The 24,655-nt window shown below is 47.1% G+C and overlaps 1 protein-coding gene across 1 annotated transcript; it reads left to right on the top strand.

The window, feature by feature from the left end:
- The first annotated feature begins 69 nt into the window (after positions 1 to 69).
- On the top strand, positions 70 to 21,894 carry LOC308480027 (uncharacterized protein). The gene is made up of 14 exons (XM_081011240.1): positions 70 to 227; positions 1,280 to 1,354; positions 2,290 to 2,433; positions 3,908 to 4,063; positions 5,473 to 5,700; positions 8,439 to 8,573; positions 9,374 to 9,514; positions 9,651 to 9,806; positions 13,748 to 13,885; positions 13,995 to 14,177; positions 17,081 to 17,128; positions 18,971 to 19,138; positions 20,262 to 20,429; positions 21,150 to 21,894. The coding sequence occupies exons 2-14, from the start codon at positions 1,312 to 1,314 to the stop codon at positions 21,158 to 21,160; spliced, it is 1,719 nt and encodes a 572-aa protein (XP_080867366.1). The 5' UTR covers positions 70 to 227; positions 1,280 to 1,311; the 3' UTR covers positions 21,161 to 21,894.
- The last annotated feature ends 2,761 nt before the right edge of the window (positions 21,895 to 24,655 follow it).

The following is a 24,655-nucleotide window of genomic DNA, read 5'->3' as shown; positions in this document are numbered from 1 at the left end:
CCATGATATCATGTGCTGTGTTCACCACCCTCTGTAGAGACTTTCTGTCTGTGGCTGTCAAGCCAATGTACCACACTGTGATACAATATGAAAGGACACTTTCTAGTGTGGACCAGTAAAAGGAGGTCATCAATTGTTGTTTAACATGGTTCTTTCGCAAGACCCTGAGGAAATGGAGTCTCTACCACCTGAGTTATACTGTTTTTCAGAGTGAGGTCTTCACTAAGGTAAACTCCCAGGAATTTAAAGGAAGAGACTCTCCCCACACAACCCCCCCCCCCATATAATGGGGCTAGTTCCCCTCTCTTCCTCTGAAAGTCCAACCTTTGTCTTGCTAATATTTAGGTGCAAGTTATTCTCTAAGCACCATGTAGATACTTTTTGAACCTCCCCCCTGTACACTGATTCATTTCCACCTGTAATTAGTCCCATTATGGTAGTATCATCTGCAAACTTAATAATTGCAGTAGATGGATCAGATGAAATACAGTCATATGTATACAACGAGTACAGGTAGGGACTCAGCACACATCCCTGTGGGGCGCCAGTGCTGAGCTTCAGGGAGGTAGATGTTACAGGCTCAATCCTCACTGTTTGTGTCCGATCCCTCAGAAAGTCTTTAATCCAGTCACAGATGGTAGAAGAAAGGTCTAGTTCCATCAGCTTTTTGATAAGAATGTCCAGAAGAATGGTATTAAAAGCTGAGCTATAATCAGTAAACAACATTGTTAAGAACAGCAGAAGCTGCTGGGAAGAGAGAAAAGGGGATTTTTTTTTAAGAAACAAATTTATAAGTTCTGTGCCTTTGTTTCTCAGTTTGATCCTACTGTGGGATCAACTATGCTCTACATGGAGAAGTACTTTGATTTATCTGTCCTGAATCTTCCAACAAACGCTGTTGAGTTTAAGCAAGTGTAAAGTGATGTGCATTGAGGCATAGAAGTGACGACTGTTCACATGTACACACATCACAGAGTCTGAACTGGTGTGGACTGACCAGGAAGGAGATTTTGGGGTTGTGAAGGTGGCTCAATGACAGTTTCAGCCCAGTGTTTAGGGAATTTTTTAATGTTTGATGTTCTATCGTGTTTTTAATATTCTGTTGGGAGCTGCCCAGAGTGGCTGGGGAAACCCGGCCAGATGGGTGGGGTATAAATTATTATTATTATTATTATTATTATTATTATTATTATTATTATTAACAGCTGTATGGAGGGTAAATTCCGTGCTGAGCTGCTGATGGTAAAAGCCATCAATTATTTTTATTTCCTCCTTGTAGGTGCGTATCATCACGAGGCAGGAGAAATTCACATGGATGAGGAGACCTTCCAGACTCCAGCGCGCTCAACAAATGGTGAGAAACTATTTGCAAAGTTCAGCAGGAGTCTAACAAGCTTTTGGGACATCAGCATTTCTCAAGCTGTGGACCAAAGACCCCACAGGTGGGCATCAGTCCACGTTCAGGTGAAACTCAGTGCAGCACCCTTTTCTCATGGTGGCCAGCCAGGTCCCATTATGGGAGGCCCATAAGTAGAATCCGAGCATAAGAGAAACTCTCCCCCTCCTGCAGTTTCCAGCAGCTGGTATTCAGATGACCGTGGAGATCGTATCTACGGGACCGCCTCTCCTGGTCTGCCCCGCAGAGGACCTTAAGGTCCATGAACAACCATAGAGGTCCCGGGCCCTAAGGAAGTCAGATTATCCTCCACCAGGGCCAGGGCCTTTTCAGTGATGGCTCCGGCCTAGTGGACTGCTCTGTCCCAGGAGACCAGGGCCCTTCAGAATTTAACCTCCTTCTGTTGGGCCCATAAGACAGAGCTATTCCGCCTGGCCTTTAATTTGAATTCAGCCTGATCTTTTATTCCCCTTCTCTTCCCTCCCCCTCCCCTTTTATGAAGATCACCCGCTCTGAGACCCCACAGCTAATTCTCCCCTGGCATCCTCGCTGGCCCAAGTAGGACCATTTCCACCAGCTAGCCCTGGGGAATTATCTAACTGATTTTTGAATTTTATTGTTATACTGTTTTTATACTGTATTTTATGCTGCTTTTATAATTAAGTGTTTTAAACTTGTTGTTAGCTGCCCTGAGCCTGGCTTTTGAACCGTGAAGGGCGGGGTATAAATAAATTATCATCATCATCACCATCATTGCCATCGTGTCTAGCAGCCATTGATAGGCCTCTCCTCCGTCGAAGAGTCTTGTGTTCTTTCACAGCCACCCAGATTGGTGGCCGTCACTGCCTTTGTGCTTTGGTGAATGGTGCCCTCTCGTCTCCTTTCCTGCCCAGGGTCCCCGACGCCCGGCATGTGCCCTGCTACTATCACCCATCACCACCTGGGAGCTGCCTACTGCAGCGAGGGGAAGCCCTGCCCAGGAGACCAGAAGTGCTGCCGTGTGGGGAATATTCTGAAGTGTGTTCTTCCTGAAGGAGGTATGTATGCTGCCCCTCCTGTTCCCCATATCCCAGTGCCATGCATGGTGGAAAGGGACACGGTTCTTCTAAAAATCAGCAGCTACTTTCCTGGCTGGGATGGAGCAATGCTCAAGACCCTGGAGGGGCCCTCTGAAATCCCTGCTCTTTGCCAGAGTGCCCTTGAGAAAGGACTCTGCCTACGCTGCCCTCTGCGCACAGCCATGAATCCAAGAGTTGAGGTTCTTGCATCTGGAGGAGTTACAGGGTGCAATGGCTGAGCCTCGCCCTAAGAAAAACCCCTTCCTGATCTCCTCTGCCATGAGTAAGTGGCCTTACAGAGGCCTGAGTGGATGAGGAGGTAAAGCACTTTGCACTGACAGGAGTGAGACCTCGTCAGCGTGTAACTCCTGTGCTCAGAGATCTGCCCTGGTTGCTCATCTGCAATTGGGCCAAGTATATACAGTAAAGTGGGACGCGGGTGGCACTTTGGGTTAAACCACAGAGCCCAGGACTTGCCGATCAGAAGGTCAGCGGTTCGAATCCCCGTGACGGGATGAGCTCCCGTTGCTCGGTCCCTGCTCCTGCCAACCTAGCAGTTCAACAGCACATCAAAGTGCAAGTAGATCAATAGGTACCGCTCCGGCGGGAAGGTAAACGGCGTTTCCGTGCACTGCTCTGGTTCGCCAGAAGCGGCTTAGTCCTGCTGGCCACATGACCCGGAAGCTGTACGCCGGCTCCCTCAGCCAATAAAGCGAGATGAGCGCCACAACCCCAGAGTCGGCCACGACTGGACCTAATGGTCGGGGTCCCTTTACCTTTATACAGTAAAACACTTAACTTGGGACCAGTTTACCTATGAGATCAGCTTACCTCACATGTTCCCACTCCACCACTTCAATCAGTGGAATGGGCACTACTGCAGGTGCCACAAAATTCCCGTTCTGCATCTGTGGGAATCTTAATCTTAATTTTGCCGATTCAGCAAAAATCTGCCTATATGCTGTTTTGCAGCCCGATTCCCAGATGTGTCCAGGAAAACCCGGACGTATGGCAGCCCTATTTAACTTTTCAAAAGCCTTACATGGCTGTTGTTGATTAGTGTTTTATTTTATTCTTTCGCTGGCGCTTACATTTTATGTAATAAATACAGTGGATGCTCGGGTTGCAAACGTGATCCATGCGGGATGCACGTTTGCAACCCGCAGTGTCCGCAACCACAGCGGCACGTCTGCGCATGTGCAAAGTGCAATTTAGTGCTTCTGCGCATGCGCGACCACCGAAACCCGGAAGTAACCCATTCCGGTACTTCCAGGTTTTGGCAGTCCGTAACCCAAAAAAACATAACCTGAAGGGTCTGTAACCCGAGGTATGACTGTAAATAACTTGCAATGCTCCAGCCTTCATTTATGGCCACCTCCAGCAGCAACAAACCCAGCAGAAGAATGCTCGCCTGTGGCACAAGAGATCCACTAACTGCCCTCTTCCCTTGCAGTGCATCGGGGCTACTGTCCCCACTCAGAAGATCATGCTGCTGCTGCTGCTGCCTCCTCTTCCTCCTCCAGCCCCTGTTCTGATGACTCCCAGTGCACCTCAGAGGAGAAGTGTTGCATGAGGGGTGGTCTCAGGAGATGCACCAAGGCTCAGCCAGGTACCGTGACTAGCACCTGAGGCCCCAGCACCCCCACCCCACACTGCAGGGGCCTCCAGAAGGGCCAAAGCAAGCACCAGGGGGCAGAAGAGCTGATCTTTCCTTCCAGCACCCGCTCCCAGCCCTGATTCTTTATATATATATATATATATATATATATATATATATATATACACACACCCCACCCATCTGGCTGTGTTTCCCCAGCCGCTCTGGGCGGCTTCCAACAAAATATTAAAACACAGTAATGCATCAAACATTAAAAGCTTCCCTAAAGAGGGCTGCCTTCAGATGTCTTCTAAAAGTCTGGTAGTTGTTGTTCTCTTTGACATCTGGTGGGAGGGCGTTCCACAGGGAGGGTGCCACTACCGAGAAGGCCCTCTGCCTGGTTCCCTGTAACTTGGCTTCTCGCAGGGAGGCCCTTGGCGCTGGACCTCAGTGTCCGGGCAGAACGATGGGGGTGGAGACGCTCCTTCAGACTCTGTACCCAAGAGCAACTCAGTCCTGCCAACCTGTCCCAAGCCACCAACCTTTGCTGTCCTTGGCAAGGAAAAGCCCCCTGGGCAGCCGGCCAGCCATGATGCGGCCACAGGAGAAGGTTTGGTGCCAAAGGTGCTAAGGGTGTGTCAGGATGACCCTGCCTTATCAGCAGACCTGACAGCAGGGAGGGTTGTGAATCATGGACGTGGCTCAAGCCAAGAGCCCGTTGGCATCCCCTGCCTGGTCTGCTCCTCCCCTTCCAGAAGATGACTTGGCATAGCCTGGCCTGATCCAGCAGCCTCCTCCTAGGGCTCTGCTTTTTGCCAATTCATTTTCATTGATCTTCCAAATTTTTAACAGATTAACAGCAAATTAATTCAAATTTAACACAAATTTAAATGTCGACTTCATTTTTACTCACCTATTATCTATTCTTAATTAAGTATTCAATGTATATGTTTAAATCTACCTTTGGTTCTTGCTCCTATTTATTTAATAATTATTCGCTTAGATTCATACTGTTATGCTATTTATTTGGATGTTTTGCTTATGCTGGTCTATGACTGTAATAAAGTACTTGACTTGAAAGTTGACTTTTAACCCCCCCTTCAAAACGTTTCTCTTCCCTCCCTCCTTTGCTGCTCACAATAAAATACTTCCTAATTTCTATTACTTTCCCATCCATTCTCTGTTGCCATTGACTGCTCATGTTCAATTCCTGCTGAGACTTTTCTTTAACTATTTCCCCAGTTAATCAAGTAGATTTAATCTTCCTTTGTCAATCCATATACACGAATCACTGGTCATGATTTTGAATTGAAATTTCCTCCAATGCAACTTCTTCTTATGGCTCGTCTTATGTCCTTAAGTTCTTACGGCAACAGACTCAGGATGCCTTTCCCCTGCTTCACTCTTCCCTTCCTCTCCAGAAAAAAGGGGCCTTTGCCCCAAGAGCCGCCTTTTGCCCGCGTTCCGCCTGTGCGACAGCGAGTGCAAGGACGACCGAAGTTGCAGCCTTGGGCTGAAGTGCTGCTTTAAAGACTGTGGCTTGAAGTGTGTCAACCCCGAGATTCACCATCAGGGCAGCGGGCAGCGCGACAGGCAGCTCTGGGAAAGGGAGAAGGCTGAGCCCAGCGGCCATGGCGGGCAGGAGAAAGGTGAGTTGTGGAACTACAGACTCAGAGAACTGTAGAGTTGGCAGGGACCCAAGGACCTTGCAATGCTCTAGGGCAGGGGTCGGCAGCCTAAGGCCCATGGGCCACAAGTGGCTCACGAGGGTTGTTTAACCGGCGAGTCCCCGTGCGCTGCACTAAACTGCGCTAAACATGGAAGCGAGGCTCCAGAAGCAGCAGCAGCAGCACTGGGAACGTTTGCAGGATTCTCTCTCTCTTTTTTTTTTTAAATGATATTTATTAAAGTTTCAAAGAGTACAAAAATTACACAAAAACCAAAAATAAAAATGCAAGAAAATACAAAATACAGAAAAAAGAATAAAGTTTTTAAGATATAACAAAAAAAAAGAAAAATAAAAAGAAACATACAAAATAAAAACAGTTAAAAACACGTTCATTTTCCAAAGCATATCTTCCTTATACTTATTTCCCCGGACCTCCTCGTGCCTCCCTTTTTTGTATTCCAGTTCAGTTTGTTAGTTCAGCAAATCCTTACCATTAAGCTTTTACCCATTTGTAAACCTTTTTTTTTGTATCTCTTAAAGCATTACAGCTGGAAACCACTTAGTTTCTATCCAACATCCTTCTAAGATTCCTTAATTTTACAATATTTCTGTAAATAGTCTTTAAATTTCTTCCAGTCTTCTTTCACTGACTCTTCTCCCTGGTCTCGGATTCTGCCAGTCATTTCTGCCCGTTTGCAGGGTTCTCATTTTGGCCTCCTTGTAGGGCGGTCAAGAGCTACTGATGACTCCAGGAAGAGGGCCTAACCCCCTCCTTCAGAGGAAGGCAGGGCGAACAGGGACAGAAGTGGGGTGGTGGGTCTTCCACAGTTGGGCAGGTGTCCCAAAGGAAGTGTGTTCTTAGGAGATTGATTTTCAATCAATCAATCAATCAATCAATCAATCAATCTTTATTACGGTCCAGAGACCTAACAAATCATTACAAAACAATGCACAATTCAGACAGCCTACCTCCAGGTTAAACAAGCATTTTGTTCAGACTTAAAGACAGGGATCATTGGTTCTTGCGACCACCGATAAAAACTTCGCCACTGCTAATGTTCTAGCATTTGTCCGGTCTTCCAATAGGAACCTGACATAGTGAGCCTCTGATTTTCCTGGGAAAGGTACCAGCAAGAATAATATCAATTCTGCCCTGGCTTGCTCATATTTCTCCCAGTGCAGCAAAATATGTTTTATAGAATCAATGTCTTGAGCACATGAGCAAAGTCTGTCCTGGTAGGGAACTCCTCTCAACCTGCCATCCAACACTGCAGAAGGAAAGACTTTTGGCTTTGGTGAATAACCTTCGATAATTTGGTACTGTCAGGTTTTTAATGTAAGGTGTTAACTTAAAGACATGCCCATATTGTACTTGTTAGAAGATTTTGTTCATGGCTTCAGTCTGAGGTTCCATAAAAAGGGGGTGAAAGGAACCAAGAGCCTTGGAGAGCCACTACTTCCAAGTCTAGAGTTCTGCATAGCCATTGACTGTCTTTAGGAAGTGCAAAAGCCCCCCACCCATTTCTCAGTGGTCCAAGGCAAGCAGTGAGAGGCTCCTGCAGATGCTGTTTGCACCCAGAGGCATAGCAAGGTTAGGTGGTACCCAGTGCGAAAAAATTTTTGTCACCCCCCCACACACACATTGCAATTTTGGGGAACGTTGCCAGGGGTGCGAGCCCCGGCCTCCAGGGGTGCCAGCGCTGCCAATTGGGAGTGCGAGCACTGCCCATTGGGGGTGCCAGCACCGCCCGCCAATCGTGAAAATCCAACCGCTGATCTCATAAAACCTCCCGCCTGGGCTGCGAGTGCCACCCATCAGGGGTGGGAACACCACCCACCAGGGGGTGCCAGGCTGATCGCCAGGCGCATTTGTGCAATCAGTGGGCATATTTTCACGACGACGATTGTGCCAATCGCAAAAATCTGCCCGCCGGAGGTGCGAGCTGTGGGAATGTTCAGGGATGCAGGAGAGGATATATTGTTTGATTTTAGCCTTTCCAACTTGTGTAAACAAGTTCACAATTCAGCAGAATAACATTCCCCTTTTTAAAAACTCAGCGGATGCATTTGCTCAGGCTCACTAAAGCCTCTATAATAACTGTTCCGGTATTTTCCCCTTTTTCCCTCATAAAAGATAAGATACAACACAGTCTTCTATAAAAGTATAAAAAGGTTTACTCACACATCATTCTGTTCACAATCGGATCCCAGAAGGCAGACTTAGCTTAGAAAAGTAACATATACCTGGAAACTATCTCATAAGGAGACAGTCCCTTTGTCCTCTCTTGGCTGGAGGCCAAGAGGGCATCTTTGGCTAAGCAGATGTTGCTTCTTCGAGACATGTAGTCACACAGAGAGAGAGAGATGGCTGCCCTGCCCTGTGCTTTTGTCGTTACCTGCACAGGTGAGGCCACGCCCACCTCTAGTCACATGCAGAGGAAGTCTGTCCCAGCCCAGAAGGAAACAGGAAGTTTACCTGCTGGCTGGACAAACATTCCTCCCCATGTGAAAACATGTTCACTCTAGGAATGTTGTACTTAACTGCTCTTGTGTTTCACATCCCACACGAGCGCCACCATGCCGATCCGCCCAGGGGGGATTTTGTCATCCCCCCCAAGTATGACACCTGGGGCAGACCGCACCCCCCTTGTGATGCGTCTGGTTGCACCCCACCTCTGTAGAGCATCCCAGTGTGAGAGTCCACTTTCTCTCTTTCAGTGCGCCCCGGACAGTGCCCTGTGCCCCATGGATCCGGGACGTGCGCAGAGCTCTGTCACAGTGATGCCTCTTGCCCGCTTGGGCAGAAGTGCTGCAGCAACGGCTGTGGCCACGAATGCATGAAAGTCACTGGAGGTAAGAGAAGTCAGTGGGTGCCCAAGCCATCGCTCTGAGCACCTTCATTTGCACATCTATGCAACCTTAGCCTACGATGGAGGCGCTCGCAGCGTCAGCACCCCAGCAGATCTCGCTTCTCCATGAGTCACTTCTTTGGATCTGGAACTGAGCAAGCTGTGGGGTAGCTGTGGGGCGGTGGGTCTTCTACACCTGGGCGAACTGGACAGAACTTTGGCGAAGAAAGCAAAGAATGGAAACTGAATAAAAAGAAAATGTGTAGGGAGGAGATTCTGGTGATTTTTTTAAAGTGCCAAATGATACAGAAATGTGGATAACTGAATTTAAGATTGGGGAAAAGGAGAAACTGAGAGAAAATGGAATTGATGTTTTTATGATTGATTGATTGATTGATTGATTGATTGATTGATTTGTACACCGCCCCTTCATCCAAAGATCACAGGGCGGTTCACAACATGAAAATACAGTGGTACCTCGGGTTACATGCGCTTCAGGTTACAGACTCCGCTTACCCAGAAATAGTGCTTCGGGTTAAGAACTTTGCTTCAGGATGAGAACAGAAATTGTGCTCCAGGGGCACAGCAGCAGCGGGAGGCCCCATTAGCTAAAGTGGTGCTTCAGGTTAAGAACAGTTTCAGGTTAAGAACGGACCTCCAAAATGAATTAAGTACTTAACCCAAGGTACCACTGTACAAAATAAGAAAACAGAATACCTAATAAAAGCAAAAGCAGAAGAGCTGAAATCCTCTCTCTTTTCAGCGCCAATGAAGGGCTCAATATAATCTCTCTCTCTGTTACAGTCAAGCCTGGCATCTGCCCTGCTCTGGCTCGAGGCAATGAGTCTCTGCCCCTGCAGTTCTGCTCCACGGATGTCAGCTGCCCAGGGGACCAGCTCTGCTGCGAGACCATGTGTGGGCGGCAGTGCTTGCTCCCTTTCGGAGGTGAGAAACTCCCTGGCCATAGAAGAAAACACTGGGGACGTTCTCCAGCTTGGCTTGCCAGATCATCCTCAACGTTCCCTGCAGCCTTTCCAGAATTTCCTCCTGTTCAATCTTCTCCCTTTCTTCTTTTACCCAGTGCCCAGAGGATACTGCCCCAGGGAGCCTCCCCAATCCAGCCAGAATGTAGCAAATTGTTCTTCTGACTTAAGTTGTGGTTCAGGCACTGAGTCCCCAAGGAAGAAGAAGTGCTGCAGTTACGGTCATCTGCAGACTTGCCTGGAGGCTGAGGAAGGTATTGCTTCTCCAGGAATGACGGGGGGGGGGGGCGATGCCAGCAGGACTTGGGAAGGATGTTCAGCAGTGTCACTATTCATGGTGCTTTGTAGAGCCCAGAGCATGGATCCTGCCCAAGAAGGGGTGGTGCAGAGGCCACTTGCAGAATCTCCACTCCCTAATGCCCAGCTGTTTTGTGATTGCCTGTGGTAGTACTGTGGGACCCAGGGGTGGGAGAGAGCAATGCACTCTGCACATGCTCAGCGGCACTCTCATTTGTCACTTCCTCACACATTCTAGGACTGAGCCCTGGCATTCAAAACACCAACCAAAGCCTCTGGACTCTGTTGCCACAGTGCCTTTTTCAGAGATGTCTAGAGATGGTAGTTCAGGTACATGCGGCTATGAAAGACAAGAGAGACCATTAGCATTGGCCAGGAGAAGGGAGAGAGTCAATAATAATAATAATAATAATAATAATAATAATAATAATAATTTATTTATATCCCACCCATCTGGCTGGGTTTCCCCAGCCACTCTGGGCAGCTCCCAACAGAATTAAAAGCACAATAAAACATCAAGCATTAAAAACTTCCCTAAACAGGGGTTCCAGGCAATTACCCAGGTCCAGTTTCCTTGGAGGTCAGACTGTGGTGTCTTTAGGATATGTGATTGTATTCACACATATATCCAGCCTGGGCATAGGATGGAGGGGCTCATGGCATTAACACCCCAATAAACCCTGCTTCTCCATTAGCCACAGCACAGAGCAATTCAGTCTGTGTCTCCAGCTTCCAGCCTGCTTCCAGCTCAGCTCACACACAAAAACTCCTGCTATGTAGCACTCGGGTGAGGGGGATTGAGGAAAGCTCCCCACACACCATTAGCCTGGAGAGCTTCATCACTTAGTTGTGGCTCTTGCAGTCTGGCTTATCCTTTGGGAATGCCGAAGAGGACACTTAAGGGGCCAGCCAAGGCCAATGGCTCACAAAGAGACTTGTCTGACTAGCTCAGCAACCCCCACTGTTCTGTTCTAACCCTCCCTGGGTGCAAGGCCCCAAGTGTGGGAATGTTCAGGGATGCAATATATTGTCTGATTATATCCTTTTCCAACTTGTGTTAACAAGTTCACAATTTAGCAGAGCAACATTCCCCTTTTTAAACTTGCAGCGGATGCATTTGCTCAGGCTCGCTAAAGCCTCTATAATAACTGTTCTGGTATTTCCCCCTTATTCCCTCATAAAAGATAAGACACGACACAGTCTTCTATAAAAGTATAAGAAGAGTTTACTCACATATCATTCTGTTCACAATCGGATCCCAGAAGGCATACTTAGCTTAGAAAAGTAACACACACCTGGAAACTATCTAATAAGAAGACAGTCCCTTTGTCCTCTCTTGGCTGGAGGCCAGGAGAGCATCTTTGGCTAAGCAGATGTTGCTTCTTCGATGCAGGTAGTCACAGAGAGAGAGATGGCTGCCCTGCCCTGTGCTTTTGTGGTTACCTGCACAGGTGAGGCCACGCCCACCTCTAGTCACATGCAGAGGAAGTCTGTCCCAGCCCAGAAGGAAACAGGAAGTTTACCTGCTGGCTGGACAAACATTCCTCCCCAGGCGGAGACCCATAGAAATCACAGGCGGGAGAAGCCTGTGAACCTGGGATTCAGCTGGCACCATTTGCGCCCCTCCTACTCGCGGGGAAACCCTGTTTTGGGGATCCGGAGCGACGTGGGGTGAGTGGCGTGGTGCTTTGAATCGATCACTTCTTTCACGGAGTGAAGCCGCATTGCTGTTGCCGGAGAGCGCTGACTTTTTCCTGTGGACAATTGGATTTTAAACGACTACCCGTGAGTAGAACGGAAAATTGGACTTTGAAACACTTTAATTTGGCGCTGAAGCGGGAAGGCTCTAAACAGGAAGTCCGCCTCCCATTTTGTAAATAGATTGAAGCAAAGACGTTATAAGCTAAAGTCTTTGAAAGCTTTTGATAAAGGATTAAATTCCCACCGGACAAGAATATATAACCCCTCTTGGAAGCAGGAGAAGAGAGGGGAAGTTTTGGATTTAGTATGCCTGCAGAAGAGAGTCAAAATTAAATTGCCACTGCTCTGAACCTGGAAAAGGGCTGCCAGATGACGTTCGGGGAATGTTTATTGACAGAACGGATTTGACAGCTAGCTAAAATAAGAAAGGCACTGTCTCCATTGTCCTCTTCTGCGTTTAAAAATGGAGGGAAAAGTAACCGAAAATTGAAACTATTGTTACTTGCTTGAGTTGTGTTTGAAAGAATTGATACAAACGGAGACTGTTTCCCTCTAGAGGGAGCATGTGAAACTGTCACAGGAGTGCAACAGGGAGAGCTCCAGCTGCAAGATAAGATTCTGAAAAATAGAGTCTGACCTTGGATCACTCAAAATGTTGATAGGAGAAGCCATTGTGACTGTATTATACAAGATAAACTACTCGCTGGAACAGCTTCATAAAAAGACAGATGACACGATCTCTAAAATTGACAACTTGGAACAGAACGTGATTAATTTGAATCAAAAAGTGAGTGTCAGTACAGAAACAACTCAGGATTGGGTACAGGAACATATCTTGGTTGGACAAATGGTGGAGGAAAAGGAGAAAGCTGATGATGTGAAACCAAAAGTAGTACAAGCGGGATCCTTAATTTCTCAGAAGCAGATTGAGGATTATAAATTGAGGTCTTTCATGACTGAATTTAGCAAAAGTCAAATTTTGAGGCTAGGATCCCGGCTTGGATTGAAGAAGGAAAGTTGGAAAGAACCCTCTATCCAGGGATTGACTGACTTTTGGGACATGGACCTGGGCTTGGAGGAGTTTGAAGTTTTGGGGGTCGCTAAAATTGGAGGAATCCTGAAATACATTCTGAAACACTCTATGGACTTTACTTTTAACTTTGGAAATTTGGCTGAACTGTCCAGAAGGAACAAAAGAATTGCTAGGCTGGAGTTTTCCCGAGATTTGCTCCTGAGCATCAAAGAATATGAAGAAGACCTGCAGAAGGGACTTGGAAGAGATTTAAGAGCCTCGGATATAAGGGCACCAGGTTGATGGATTATATGGAACTGACAAAAAGGACTGGCAGAATCCGAAGCCAGGGAGAGGAGATAGTGGAAGATTAATGGAAAATTTAAAGTGTTTATTTAGAAATTTTGTTAAAGTAATGACTGTCAGAAAAATGGTGGAATGATATTTTATGGATTTAGCAGAAATGCTATAAGAAGTTGGGTGTATATAAGTAATCAACCGTTAATGGGAAATAAGGTTAAAGAATATGTTATTCACAATATGACAGAAAATAGAGAAAGATGGAAAGGATTTGCTGAAACAAGTACTAGAAGCGGGATACAAGAAGGGAGGTGTGAGGAAGTCGAGGAAACAAGGGAATGAAAGACAGAGTATGGAAAAGGAGGGATGTTTTTAAATTGTTTTTGTCTTGCTTTGTTTATGTGTTTAGTTCAATGGGTTTAGGGTGGGCTTATATTGTTTATATATTGTATTGTTTTTCTCTTTCTTTATTCTTTTTTTGTTTTCTCTCTCTTTTTTCTACTTTTTTGTAACTTTTAAAAGCAATAAATATATATATATATATATTTTAAAGACAAACATTCCTCCCCACGTGTAAGCATATTCACTCTAGGAATGTTGTACCGGTACTTGACTGCTCTTGTGTTTCACATCCCACACCAAGAACTGGAAGGGACTCGTGGTGTCATTCAGACAAGAGTGTGGCTGGAGGAGGTAGAACCAGTGGCGTAGCAAGGTCAGGTGGCACCCCGTGCAGAACATTTCTTGTCAACCCCCCCCCCCACCACCACATTGAACTTATTAAAAGAAGGGAAAATAAGCTACTTAGAACTGGTCTCCTGCTTCTGTGGTTCAGGGCACAGATGCAAACCTCTCCTCCTTCGCCACTCTTTTCTCTTCCCCCAGAGCACCCTGGCATGTGTCCGAGAAAGAAAGTGGTGCATAGCTTTGCCCCCTGCGAGGACAAGTGCCGAGACGACAGAGACTGTGACATCACCAAGAAATGTTGCTTCAGTGGCTGTGGCCGGGACTGCCTGGACCCAGGTACTGGCACAACACCTGCACAACACTGGCACAGAAAGGGCACAGACCTGAGAGCTCTGGGGCCCAAGAACACCCCCTCCTTGACCTCCATCCCCTCTGCCTCCCACAGTTCCCAGCGACCGATGCCTATTGCCCCCTGAGACCGGATTTTGCAGAGCGTACGTTCAGCTTTACTTCTACTGCCCAGTGCGGAGGAGGTGCCTTCCGTTTGTTTATGGCGGCTGCGGGGGCAACAGCAACCGATTTAGCACAAAGGAGGAATGTCAGAAGTCCTGTGGGAAAACCAAGGCAGGTATGGAACATCTGCCTTGTTTTTTTTTTAATATTTATTGACTGCAAAGAAAAAATTAAAAAAAGAATAAAGGGTGCATCATGGACTCTGCCGCCCACTAAACTCTCAGCTCACAATTCGAATCTGGGATAAAGAAATGGCAGGTTGACATTAGAAGAGTTCTGCAGGTAGACGAGTCTCATTCAAACTCAGCCTTGGGGAGTTATCCTGGCTCTGTGCTACCCAGGAAAACCCAGCTGGTGGCAGCAACAGCCAGGAGTATTTCTACAACTGTTGATGCAGCAATTGCGATACTATCTGGAGTGGTTAGACCTGACAGTTGCAAAATATTCAGCAGCCAAGTGGTTGTTAAACAGGCAGCTCTTCAAAATATTTTGTGCATACACGTACACAAACACACACATACACACAGACTGAACATCCATGCACATTTGTGCAAGGGAGTCCATGGCAGCATAGAATGATAGAATTGTAAGGTTGGAAGGGACCCCAAGGGTCCTCTAGTCCAACCCCCTGCAATGCAGAATAGAGTGGTACTGTTATTTCTCTTGACCTGGACACTATAGCTCTGCTGACACAGCTTAGAATAGGAGCAGCTCTCTTGCTGCTGTATCCCACAGTGGACTCATGTTCAGCTTGCAGTCTGCTAAGACCCCTAGTTGCTCTGGGGTTCCTCACTGCCACAGGCACTTAGGGGTTTGGTTTCCCAGTTACAGGTAGGTAGCCGTGTTGGTCTGCCATAGTCAAAAGAAGAAAAAAATTCCTCCCAGTAGCGCCTTAGAGACCAACTAAGTTTGTTCTTGGTATGAGCTTTCATGTGCACGCACACTTCTTCAGATACACTGAAACAGAAGTCACCAGACCCTTATATATAGTGAGAGGGTGGGGAGGGGTATTACTCAGAAGGGGGGTGGGAATGGGTGACTGGCTGAGAGGTGTGGTAAACCTGTAGAAGACTGTTAACGACTGCAATTGGTCTTACAGGAAAAAGCAAGGGGTGAGATGGCTAAAAATAGCTTTATCATGTATAATGAGAAATTATTTTGTAATAGTCCTATTTAATCGCTCATCTTCTACCATTGTGTATGCCATCAAATGCCAACAGTGCCCTTCAGCCCTCTATATTGGACAGACAGGCCAAACCCTACGCCAAAGGATAAATGGACATAAATCTGACATCAGGAATCACAAGGCAGAGAAACCAGTAGGAGAACACTTCAATCTCCCAGGACATTCTATACAAGATCTCAAAGTAGCTGTCTTATTACAAAGGAATTTCAGAAATAGACTGGAAAGAGAAGTTGCTGAATTGCAACTTCTCGCCAAACTTAAAACCATGGAGAGACCTGGTCTGAATAGAGACATTGGATTCTTATCTCATTATACATGATAAAGCTATTTTTAGCCATCTATAAAGGTCTAGTGATTTCTGTTTCAGTGTATCTGAAGAAGGTGCTACTGGAAGGAATTTTTTATTTGGTTTCCCAATGTCGTTCTCTGGCCCAGAGGAAAGTTGCGCCAGTCATGGGCAACTGTCGCCTGCTGCCTGTGGTTAAACTGCTCCTGGCTCACCTCCCCCAGCTGCCTTATAAGAAGGTCCCACCCCCAGGGAGCCCCCACTCCACTTCCAGAGACCACCATGCAGCTCCACCTTGCCCTTCTCCTGCTGCTTCTGGGGCTTCTGTCCACCCGTGCCAACTCTTCTGCTGCTGCTGGTGGTGATGAGAGCCAGCGTCACCTGCCAAGGGGTGAGTGGGGGACATGGCGGCCGTGCACCCCACCTGAGGGTGGTCTCTGTTTGCCCAGGCCAGGGGGGACTCATGAGGACAACCAGGCAAGGACTGCGCCGGGTGGTCCTGCCCAGAAGCATTTAGCCCTTTCGCCCTCAGCGCTTGCAGGTTCACAGGGCTGAGGTGAGGTCCAAATTCCTGGGGCCTGGCAGTCCGATTCTTTTGATTTATGTAATTCTTAACCAAATCCATATTTTACATTCAATGCACGCACAGTTCTGAGCAATGGCTTGCACACTTGTGCTGTGAACTGAGCCTTTCTGAGCATTTCCAAATCTATAGGAACATTCGCTCCTGCGCTTTGATGGCAGGAGAGCACAGCCTCGTTTTCTGATTGTATGTTTTCATAAGCGAAGCCCGTGTGAATACAACAAAGCGCTTGTGTGATACACATTGGGTTGTGTTGCCCACGCAGGCCTAACATTTAAAGTGCATGGTTGGTTCTGCAACAATCGTGTGGGTGCTTGTATTATTGATATGAGTCATTAGGATCTTGATATTCTCAACAAGTATGGATACCATCATATTTATTATTAACATAAAAATGAGACCACGCCGTTATTTTATATCCATGTAAAGATTCTTAGCCTTTGCAGAGGTGCCCCCCAAAAAAATTTCACCAGGGGCCAAACCTGCTTTTGGTGGCCCTGCATGTCCAGCTGTGCGTGTTTTCTGCCCTCCAGGTGTTGGGGGCAGGTCTTGGTAGTGAAGCCTTTTCTAGCCTGAGTCCTGGCAGCTGTTTTGGATTATGTCAGCTGGCTGTGCTGCAATAGGAACGGGGCATTCATGGCCCATGCAGATGTTTCTGAACTACAACTCCCTTCCACCTCACCAAGCATGCCCAATGCCCTGGGTGAAGATGGGAGTTGTAGTTCAGCAAGCACCCGGGGGGCCAAAGGTTCCCCACACCTGGCATATGCAATGACAAGGAAAGGTCCCTCTAGTTTGGCATTAAGATGCTTCTGGGACAGGGCCCCACTGAGAAAGATGTTAGGAGTGATGCCAAGTGTCACGTGGAAGCGGACATGACCCAGTTAATTTCTAGCCTTTCCCTCCTACACAGAACTTAAAGTTGGCCTCTTGAATTTCACCTGCCATTATCTCTGCCTTTAGGAGCTGATGAGGAGCTTCTGATGGAGCTGGCATCCCATTCTGTTCCTGGTAAGTGTAAAGTCTGTGATGTGAAGGCACCTTCCCAAGTTTTCTCAACAGGCTGGTGATGCCTCTAGGATGGCAAACATTCCTCTGCGTGTTTTTAGCATTCTCTCTCTCTTCACATTATTCGCAAATTGTTTGGCTGATCCAGAGGTTTTCAAGCTTTGTGAGTCCACGGCTCCCTTGACCAACAACATTCTTTCTGTGGCACCCCTGTGGGGCTTGGGAGCCCAGTTACGCCACCCCTTGACCACAAAGCCAGCAGCCCCTTGTGGAGTGTTCCCTCAGCCTCCTTGGGAATCCCTCCAGCAGCCGCTGCTGCCACTCCTCTGTCTCTGAACAGCCCCATGCCCACCCCACAGAGAAGGAAAGAGGGATGGAGGCCAGGGTTGCCCACAGCACCATCCTTCAAGGCACCCCAGGGTGCCATGGCACACTGGTTGAAAACCGCTGGGCTAATCAGATGGCTTTAAAAGAGGTTTGGATTGATTTAAGCAGGAGGAGAGGGCTATCGATGGCTCCTAGGCAGAATGGCTCTGCTCTGCCTCTACAGTCAGAGGCAGTGAATGGTTCCAAAGGCCACTTGCTGGAAAGCCACAGGAGGGCAGAGTTGCTCTTGAGCTCAGATCCTGCTCCTGTGTTTCTCACAAGCCTCTGGTTGGCCGCTGTGAACACAGGATCCTGAATGAGATGTGTTTATGTTCTTAGTTTATGTATTACTGTATTTTAATATTTGGTTGGAAGCCGCCCAGAGTGGCTGGGGAAACCCAGCCAAATGGGCGGGGTATAAATAAATTATTATTATTATTATTATTATTATTATTATTATTATTATTATTATTAGTTTAATGTTTCCCACCCACCCACCAACACTCCCCTCCCACCCTGCTTATTTCTCCTGACCTCCTTTGGCTCTTCCAATGTCCTCTCTCTCTCTCTCTCTCTCTCTCTCTCTCTCTCTCTCTCTCTAATTTAATCTTTATCGATTTTAAATATTGAATCCATTCCCCACAAAAAGAACCAAAGGAAAAACAAAACACATCAACTACAAAGGAAATGTTACATATAAAATAAATTCTTCCATACGTTGAGACTTCCGTCATCCTCAGCATGGGTTCTTCGTTTCCTTGTTGACTGCATATTGTGTGACCTTTAACTTATCATAAATTATCTATGATCTTTGTAGCATATAACATTGCAGAAGTTAATCAAAGCACATCAAAGATTTCATATGTGAACAATGTTCTTTTAAACATAATCTGTACGTATCCCATTCTTTGTTAAACTTTTGCTTTGTCTCCTTCCTAATTTTCCCTGTCATCTTTGCCAATTCTACATGGCCAAATAATTTCGCCTGCCACGCCATTTTAGCTGGCATTTTGTGTCCCTTCCACCATTTGGCTATCAGCATTTTCGTGGCGGTGGTTGCATGCACGAATACCTTCCTCAGTTCCTTCGGAACATCTGCTGCCATGATACCTAAAAGGAAGGCTTCTGGTTTTTTGATGAAAGTTAGTTTAAATGTTATTGTTTTTAGCTCATTATAAATAATTCCCCAAAGTTTATTTTATCTTTTTACATTTCCACCCATGTCATCTTATTGCTGTTGTGAATTTTATTTCTGAGCGCCATACATATTGCGACCACAGCGCCATCGCCACCCAGTGTCCCCTTTCCTGGGGGTTTTTAAGCAGAGCTTGGGTGGCCATCTGTCCTGGATGCTTGAGCTGAGATTCCTTCCTGCTGGGGGTTGGACTAGATGACCCTCGGGGTCCCTTCCAACTCTACCATTCTATGATTCTCTGACCTCTCCACAGTCTGTAAAACGGGTCTCTCCTCCATGCCTAGATTTCTGCAACCTCCCCAGTGACCCCGGCCATTGCGACAACTCCACCCTTCGATTCCACCACAGCTCCCACACGGGGCAATGTCTGAAGTTTCTCTACCGAGGCTGCGGGGGCAACAGGAACAACTTTGGGACGCAGCTGAGTTGCCTGCAGACGTGCGCGGATCCTGGTGAGCAGGGAGGGGGCAGTCCAGTGGGTTGGGGACGGGGAGGGTAAATTCATCCCTTTCTCTGTTTGCTTTATGCATGCCGTGAAATACTGTATGCAAGATGAAAGAAGGGCCAAGGAATGAGAGGTCAGCAAACTTTTTGAGCAGGGGGCCGGTCCACTGTCCCTCAAACCTTGTGGGGGGCTGAACTATATTGGGGGGGGGAAATGAACAAATTCCTATGCCCCCCAAATAACCCAGAGATGCATTTTAAATAAAAGGACACATTCTACTCATGTAAAAACAAGCTGATTCCCGGACAGTCCGCGAACCAGATTTAGAAGGCAATTGGGCCGGATCCAGCCCCTGGGCCTTAGTTTGTCTACTCATGGGCTAAAGTTTCCTACAGTCTAAAGCTCTTTGAAACAAATGTTTTCCACCTGCTGTCTACAGTCCAGAAGGGAGCAGGCCAAACAGACTGCCTTGGGCAAGGAGTTCCACAGATGTGGAGCCACCACTGAAAAGGCCCTAGACCAGGCTGAGGAGCCCGTTATGCCTGAGGGCCATATTCCCTCATGGACAATCTTTCAGGGGCCACATGGTTGTTTACAGTATTCTCTTAAATACATTATTATTATTATTATTATTATTATTATTATTATTATTATACCCCGCCCATCTGGCTGGGTTTCTCCAGCTATTTTGGGCGGTTTGCAGCATAACTAAAAACTTAATAAATTTCTCCCCACCCCCATTTTCATTAAATTAAATTCATCTTTTTAAAAGTTCTCTTACATTTCTGATTAAAAAGTATGCTACTTGTGCATCTGATTCTACATGGCTCTTCCCTTTGTCAGAAAATATTCTGTGTGAAGTCAAACTAAGTTCAGTCTCCTAAAAACAGTCCTAAGAATAAAAGACACAAAATTTAAAAAATGAAAATGAAATGAAAACATAATGAAAACACCGAGCCTTTAAAGCCCTCCCTAAACAGGGCTGACTTCAGAAGTCTTCTAAAAGTCAGGTAGCTGCTTATTTCCTTGACATCTGACGGGAGGGGTTCCGCAGGGAGGGCGCCGCCACCAAGAAGGCCCTGTGCCTGCACAGAGGAAGATTTTGGCAAATTCCTGCTGTTTCGTTCCAGGTGTCTGCCAGCTCCCACAGCATCAAGGAAACGGGGATGCTCTGCGCACTCGCTTCTACTACAGCCCCACCTCCAGGACCTGTGAGGGGTTCATCTATCGAGGGCACGGAGGCAACGGAAACAACTTTTTGACGAAAGAAGACTGCCTACAGTTCTGTGCAGCTCATGGTAATAATAATAATAATAATAATAATAATAATAATAATAATAATAATTTATTATTTATACCACGGCCATCTGGCTGGGTTTCCCCAGCCAATCTGGGCAGCTTCCAACAAAGTATTAAAATACAGTGCTCTGTTAAACATTAAAAGCTTCCCTAAACAGGGCTGCCTTCAGATGTCTTCTAAAAGTCTGGTAGTTGTTTATCTCCTTGACATCTGGCGGGAGGGCGTTCCACAGGGCGGGTGCCACCACCAAGAAGGCCCTCTGCCTGGTTCCTTGTAACTTGGCTTCTCGCAGGGAGGGAACCACCAGAAGGCCCTGAGAGCTGGACCCAGGTGTCTGGGCAGAACGATGGAGGTGGAGACGCTCCTTCAGGTATACTGGACCGATTCCATTTAGGGCTTTTAAGGTCAGCACCAACACTTTGAATTGTGCTGGGAAACGTACTGGGAGCCAATGTAGGTCTTTCAAGACAGGTGTTATGTGGTCTCGGTGGCCACTCCCAATCACCAGTCTAGCTGCCAGTTTCTGGAAACCGCAAGAGATCCTGCATGCTGATTTCCCACAAGAATCTGTTTGGCCACTGTGTTCACAGGATGCTGGTCTAGGTGGGTCCCTGGCCTGACCCAGCATGTCTTCTGATGGGTTTATCATGTTCCAAATCTCCAGCTGGTAAGACGAGCCCTCTGAGACTGATGGGAGGTGCCTCTCTTCTTTTTACAGGTAGACAGTGACCCCCCTCCAAGGCAAGATACAAAGCTCCTGGGACCCTCCAAAGAAAAGACCACCAACCCAAGGCTGACTCCCCCTTCCTTCTCCTCTCTTTCTCCCCCTCGCTTGCCCACACTTATATCTTAAGACCTCGATCTTTGCTTCTCCAGCCACAGCCCTCAGAAGGGTCCCTGCTCCCTCAGAGGGACTCCTTCTGCCTTGCTGCCCCTTCTGGCAGTGTGGTGCAGTGGTTAGAGCACTCTGCCATGAAGCCCACCGGGTGACCTTGGGCAAGTCACCCATCTCCCAACTTAAGCCATGCTACACTTCTGTTATTCTATGATTCTGCTGGGTGAGATAGAAAGGCCGTGTGACAATAACAATGGTGATCCTTGAATTGCAGGGGTTGGACTAGATGAGCCCTGGGGTCCCTACCGATTCTACAATTTCATGATTCTGTGTCCTCCTCCCCCCTTCCAGAGAATAGCCCTGTGATACCATCTCTCTTGTTTCTCAAAACTCCTTTTCTGCAAAGTCTTTGCACAATACAATCATCCTTCGTTACCCTCCCTGCTTCCCATCAGATTGTAAGCTTTTGGGGGCAGGGACCTGACTTTGCTTCTGGTACTCACCATATGCCTTGCTGGCATGGACATAGCCAGGATTTTTGTTGTCGGGGGTGGGAGTTGTTAGGGAGCAGGCTTCTGCTGGGGTGTGGCAGAACCACAGTGAATTTTGTATTTTTAATACTTTTCGGTCATTTTGGAGGATTTAAGGAGGGCTCTGGCTTTGCCCATGCTTGCTGGTACTATTTCCACCCCCCCCCCCCCATTATAAGGCTGTTCCAGCTGCTGGTTTGCTTGGAGGGTTAAGCTGAGCTTTGTGCACCCTGCCATAAAACCACTGCCTTATCGCGAAATTGACATATAAATTGCGAGATAAGGACAACTGTGACTTTAAAGAAGAATGGGAACCTTTTACAAATTATTTTAAAAAACAACAAGATGAACTGGACTCCTTGGCAGGTTTTGAATAAACATACACAAACTTATTGTTACTAATATAATAGATAGATAAGTTGAGGATCTTTACCTTTTTATAGCCTGCAGAGAATAATATGTGTTAAAAAATCAGAGAGAGGAGCTGAGGGAAGTCGTAGGGAGGGGGGAGGGGAGGGAAAAATGGGGGGAAACATAATGAAGATGATTTGTTGGAATACTTTGTTATGTGAAAACATTTAAAAAAATTAATAAAATAATAATCACTGCCTTATCTGCAGCCTGGAAAATCTGGTGATTGTGTTGTTACATGACACTCCAGTCGCCAAACGGTGATGGGCTCCTGGAATTGCAGGCACAGTTTCCTTGAAATAAAGGTCAGAGAAGACTGTGGTTTATTTAGACTAGAGGGTTTTATTTACACTCATGTACATTGTTACGGAAATCTAGGTGCGAGGCTGCTCTGCCACCTAGCTCGTCGGACTGAGGTATCTGAAGGTATTCTGAGAAGGGGGACCTAACAAACCTGCCCCCCCTTCTGCTCTGTAACAACATCCAAAGAACAGGATGGGGTTGGAGGCTCACAGCATAGACACCCAAACGGCTCTCGCAAGCAGGTCTCCGTGTCTCCAGCTTCCAGCCTGCTTTCTATCTCAGTTGACTCCTACTGAAATATATCCGGAGTCGAGAGTAGATTTCCTGCTCTTTATTCATAGTGGTGAGGAGGAATGGAAGTTCCCCCAGAATGTCTGCTTTATGTACATTATTTACACAATGGGCCCCACATGATTGGCTAATTCCGGGATTCACCTGTAGGCCAATCAGGTTGCGGATTCACTTCCACCTAGAGCTGGATTGGGTGGCTCCTGTGGACCAATCAGACTGCTGCATTCTGGGTCCTATTGTTCTAGGACCAATCAGACTGCTGCATTCTGGGTTCTATTGTTCTAGACCAATCAGACTGCTGCATTCTGAATCCTATTGTTCTAGGGCCAATCAGACTGCTGCATTCTGAATCCTATTGTTCTAGGGCCAATCAAACTGCTGCCTTTTGGATCCTATTCAACCCAGGACGTAACACCTACCTAGCAGCTAGGTGAGGGAGGTGGAAGAAAACCGCCCCCCATTTGTTCTATGGCACAGAGAAGTTCAGCTAATGGTGGTGCATAAATAGCCAAAGCCATTGTCTGGACAAAGAGACTCGTTTGGCCAGCTGGCTTCCTCCATTTCGCCCTCGTAGGCTCCCAAGAACTGGAAGGGGCATCATCCAGACTGACCCCAAAACTCACAGCACCGCAACACTGCCCCACTGCTCTGAGCCTGCCAGGCCTGGGGAGCTCGTGGTAGAATCGCTCGTCGTGCTCCCGTTTCCACAAGACCTACCCCAAGGTTTTGTGAGCAGCTTCAGCACAGACTCCAATGCCAGACCACTCTCCTCCCAGCTTTGTTGACTGCTGGTGCCATGCGAGGGCGGCTTTGTGGGGATTTTCCGGACCCCAAATTCTTCTGAATCAAAGGATCTGGAAAATTGCAGAGCAGTGGGGGATTCCTGCTGAAGGTTTGAGTTTCTAGCCCCAGCTGTTGTGGGAAGCCTGAGGGGATGCAAACGAGCTCTAAAAGGGCTTTTTGAAGCAGGATGAGGGTCATGGCGTCCTCTGGGTCAGGTCCAGGGCCAGATTTAGGTTTGATGAGGCCCTCAGCTCCTGAAGGTAATGGGGCCCTTTATATGTCCAGCTGCCCTTTGACAACAACAAATTGTTGCTCTTTGTGTGTGGAATATATGCTATATGGTAATTTATGGATCTAATAGGTATCTGAAGCCATTTGCACACGTGGTCATGCAACCAGTCCATGCAGAATGTGTTGTTGTTGAGTCGTTTAGTCATGTCCGACTCTTGGTGACCCCCTGGACCAGAGCACGCCAGGCACTCCTGTCTTCCACTGCCTCCCGCATTTTGGTCAAACTCATGCTGGTAGCTTCGACAACACTGTCCCACCATCTCGTCCTCTGTCGTCCCCTTCTCCTTGTGCCCTCCATCTTTCCCAACATCAGGGTCTTTTCCAGGGAGTCTTCTCTTCTCATGAGGTGGCCAAAGTCTTGGAGCCTCAGCTTCAGGATCTGTCCTTCCAGTGAGCACTCAGGGCTGATTTCCTTCAGAATGGAGAGGTTTGATCTTCTTGCAGTCCATGGGACTCTCAAGAGTTGCACCCAATATATAGAAATGAGCAAACCAGTGATATTTTAGGGAGCAGGCGAGCAGGCGGGGACCATGACTTACATCATAGGAGCCCACACAACACAAAACACGGCTGCTGTATGTAGGTTTCATTTTATTTTATTTTTTATCTTATATTATGGAAATGTACATCCAGGGTTTTTTTCCTTTAATTTTTTTGGGGGGCCCCAAGAGAGTGGGGCCCTAAGCTATAGCTTCTTTAGCTTATACGTAAATCCAGCACTGTCCAGGTCTCACTGCTACAGCTTGGAAACTTCTGCCTTCAAATAAGGTGAGCAGCTGA

Source organism: Podarcis pityusensis, assembly GCF_964106645.2.
Source record: "Podarcis pityusensis genome assembly, chromosome: 6".
NCBI lineage: Eukaryota > Metazoa > Chordata > Lepidosauria > Squamata > Lacertidae > Podarcis > Podarcis pityusensis.
The sequence above is the reverse complement of the archived record's forward strand: the minus strand, read 5'-3'. Positions and strand labels throughout refer to the sequence as shown.

Excerpts from the sequence above, each read along its gene's own strand:
- LOC308480027 (XM_081011240.1), top strand. The coding sequence starts at position 1,312 with ATGGATGAGGAGACCTTCCAGACTCCAGCGCGCTCAACAAATG. Across the intron at positions 5,701-8,438 it reads CCATGGCGGGCAGGAGAAAG|TGCGCCCCGGACAGTGCCCT; the intron begins GTGAGTTGTGGA and ends TCTCTCTTTCAG. Across the intron at positions 9,807-13,747 it reads TTGCCTGGAGGCTGAGGAAG|AGCACCCTGGCATGTGTCCG; the intron begins GTATTGCTTCTC and ends CTCTTCCCCCAG.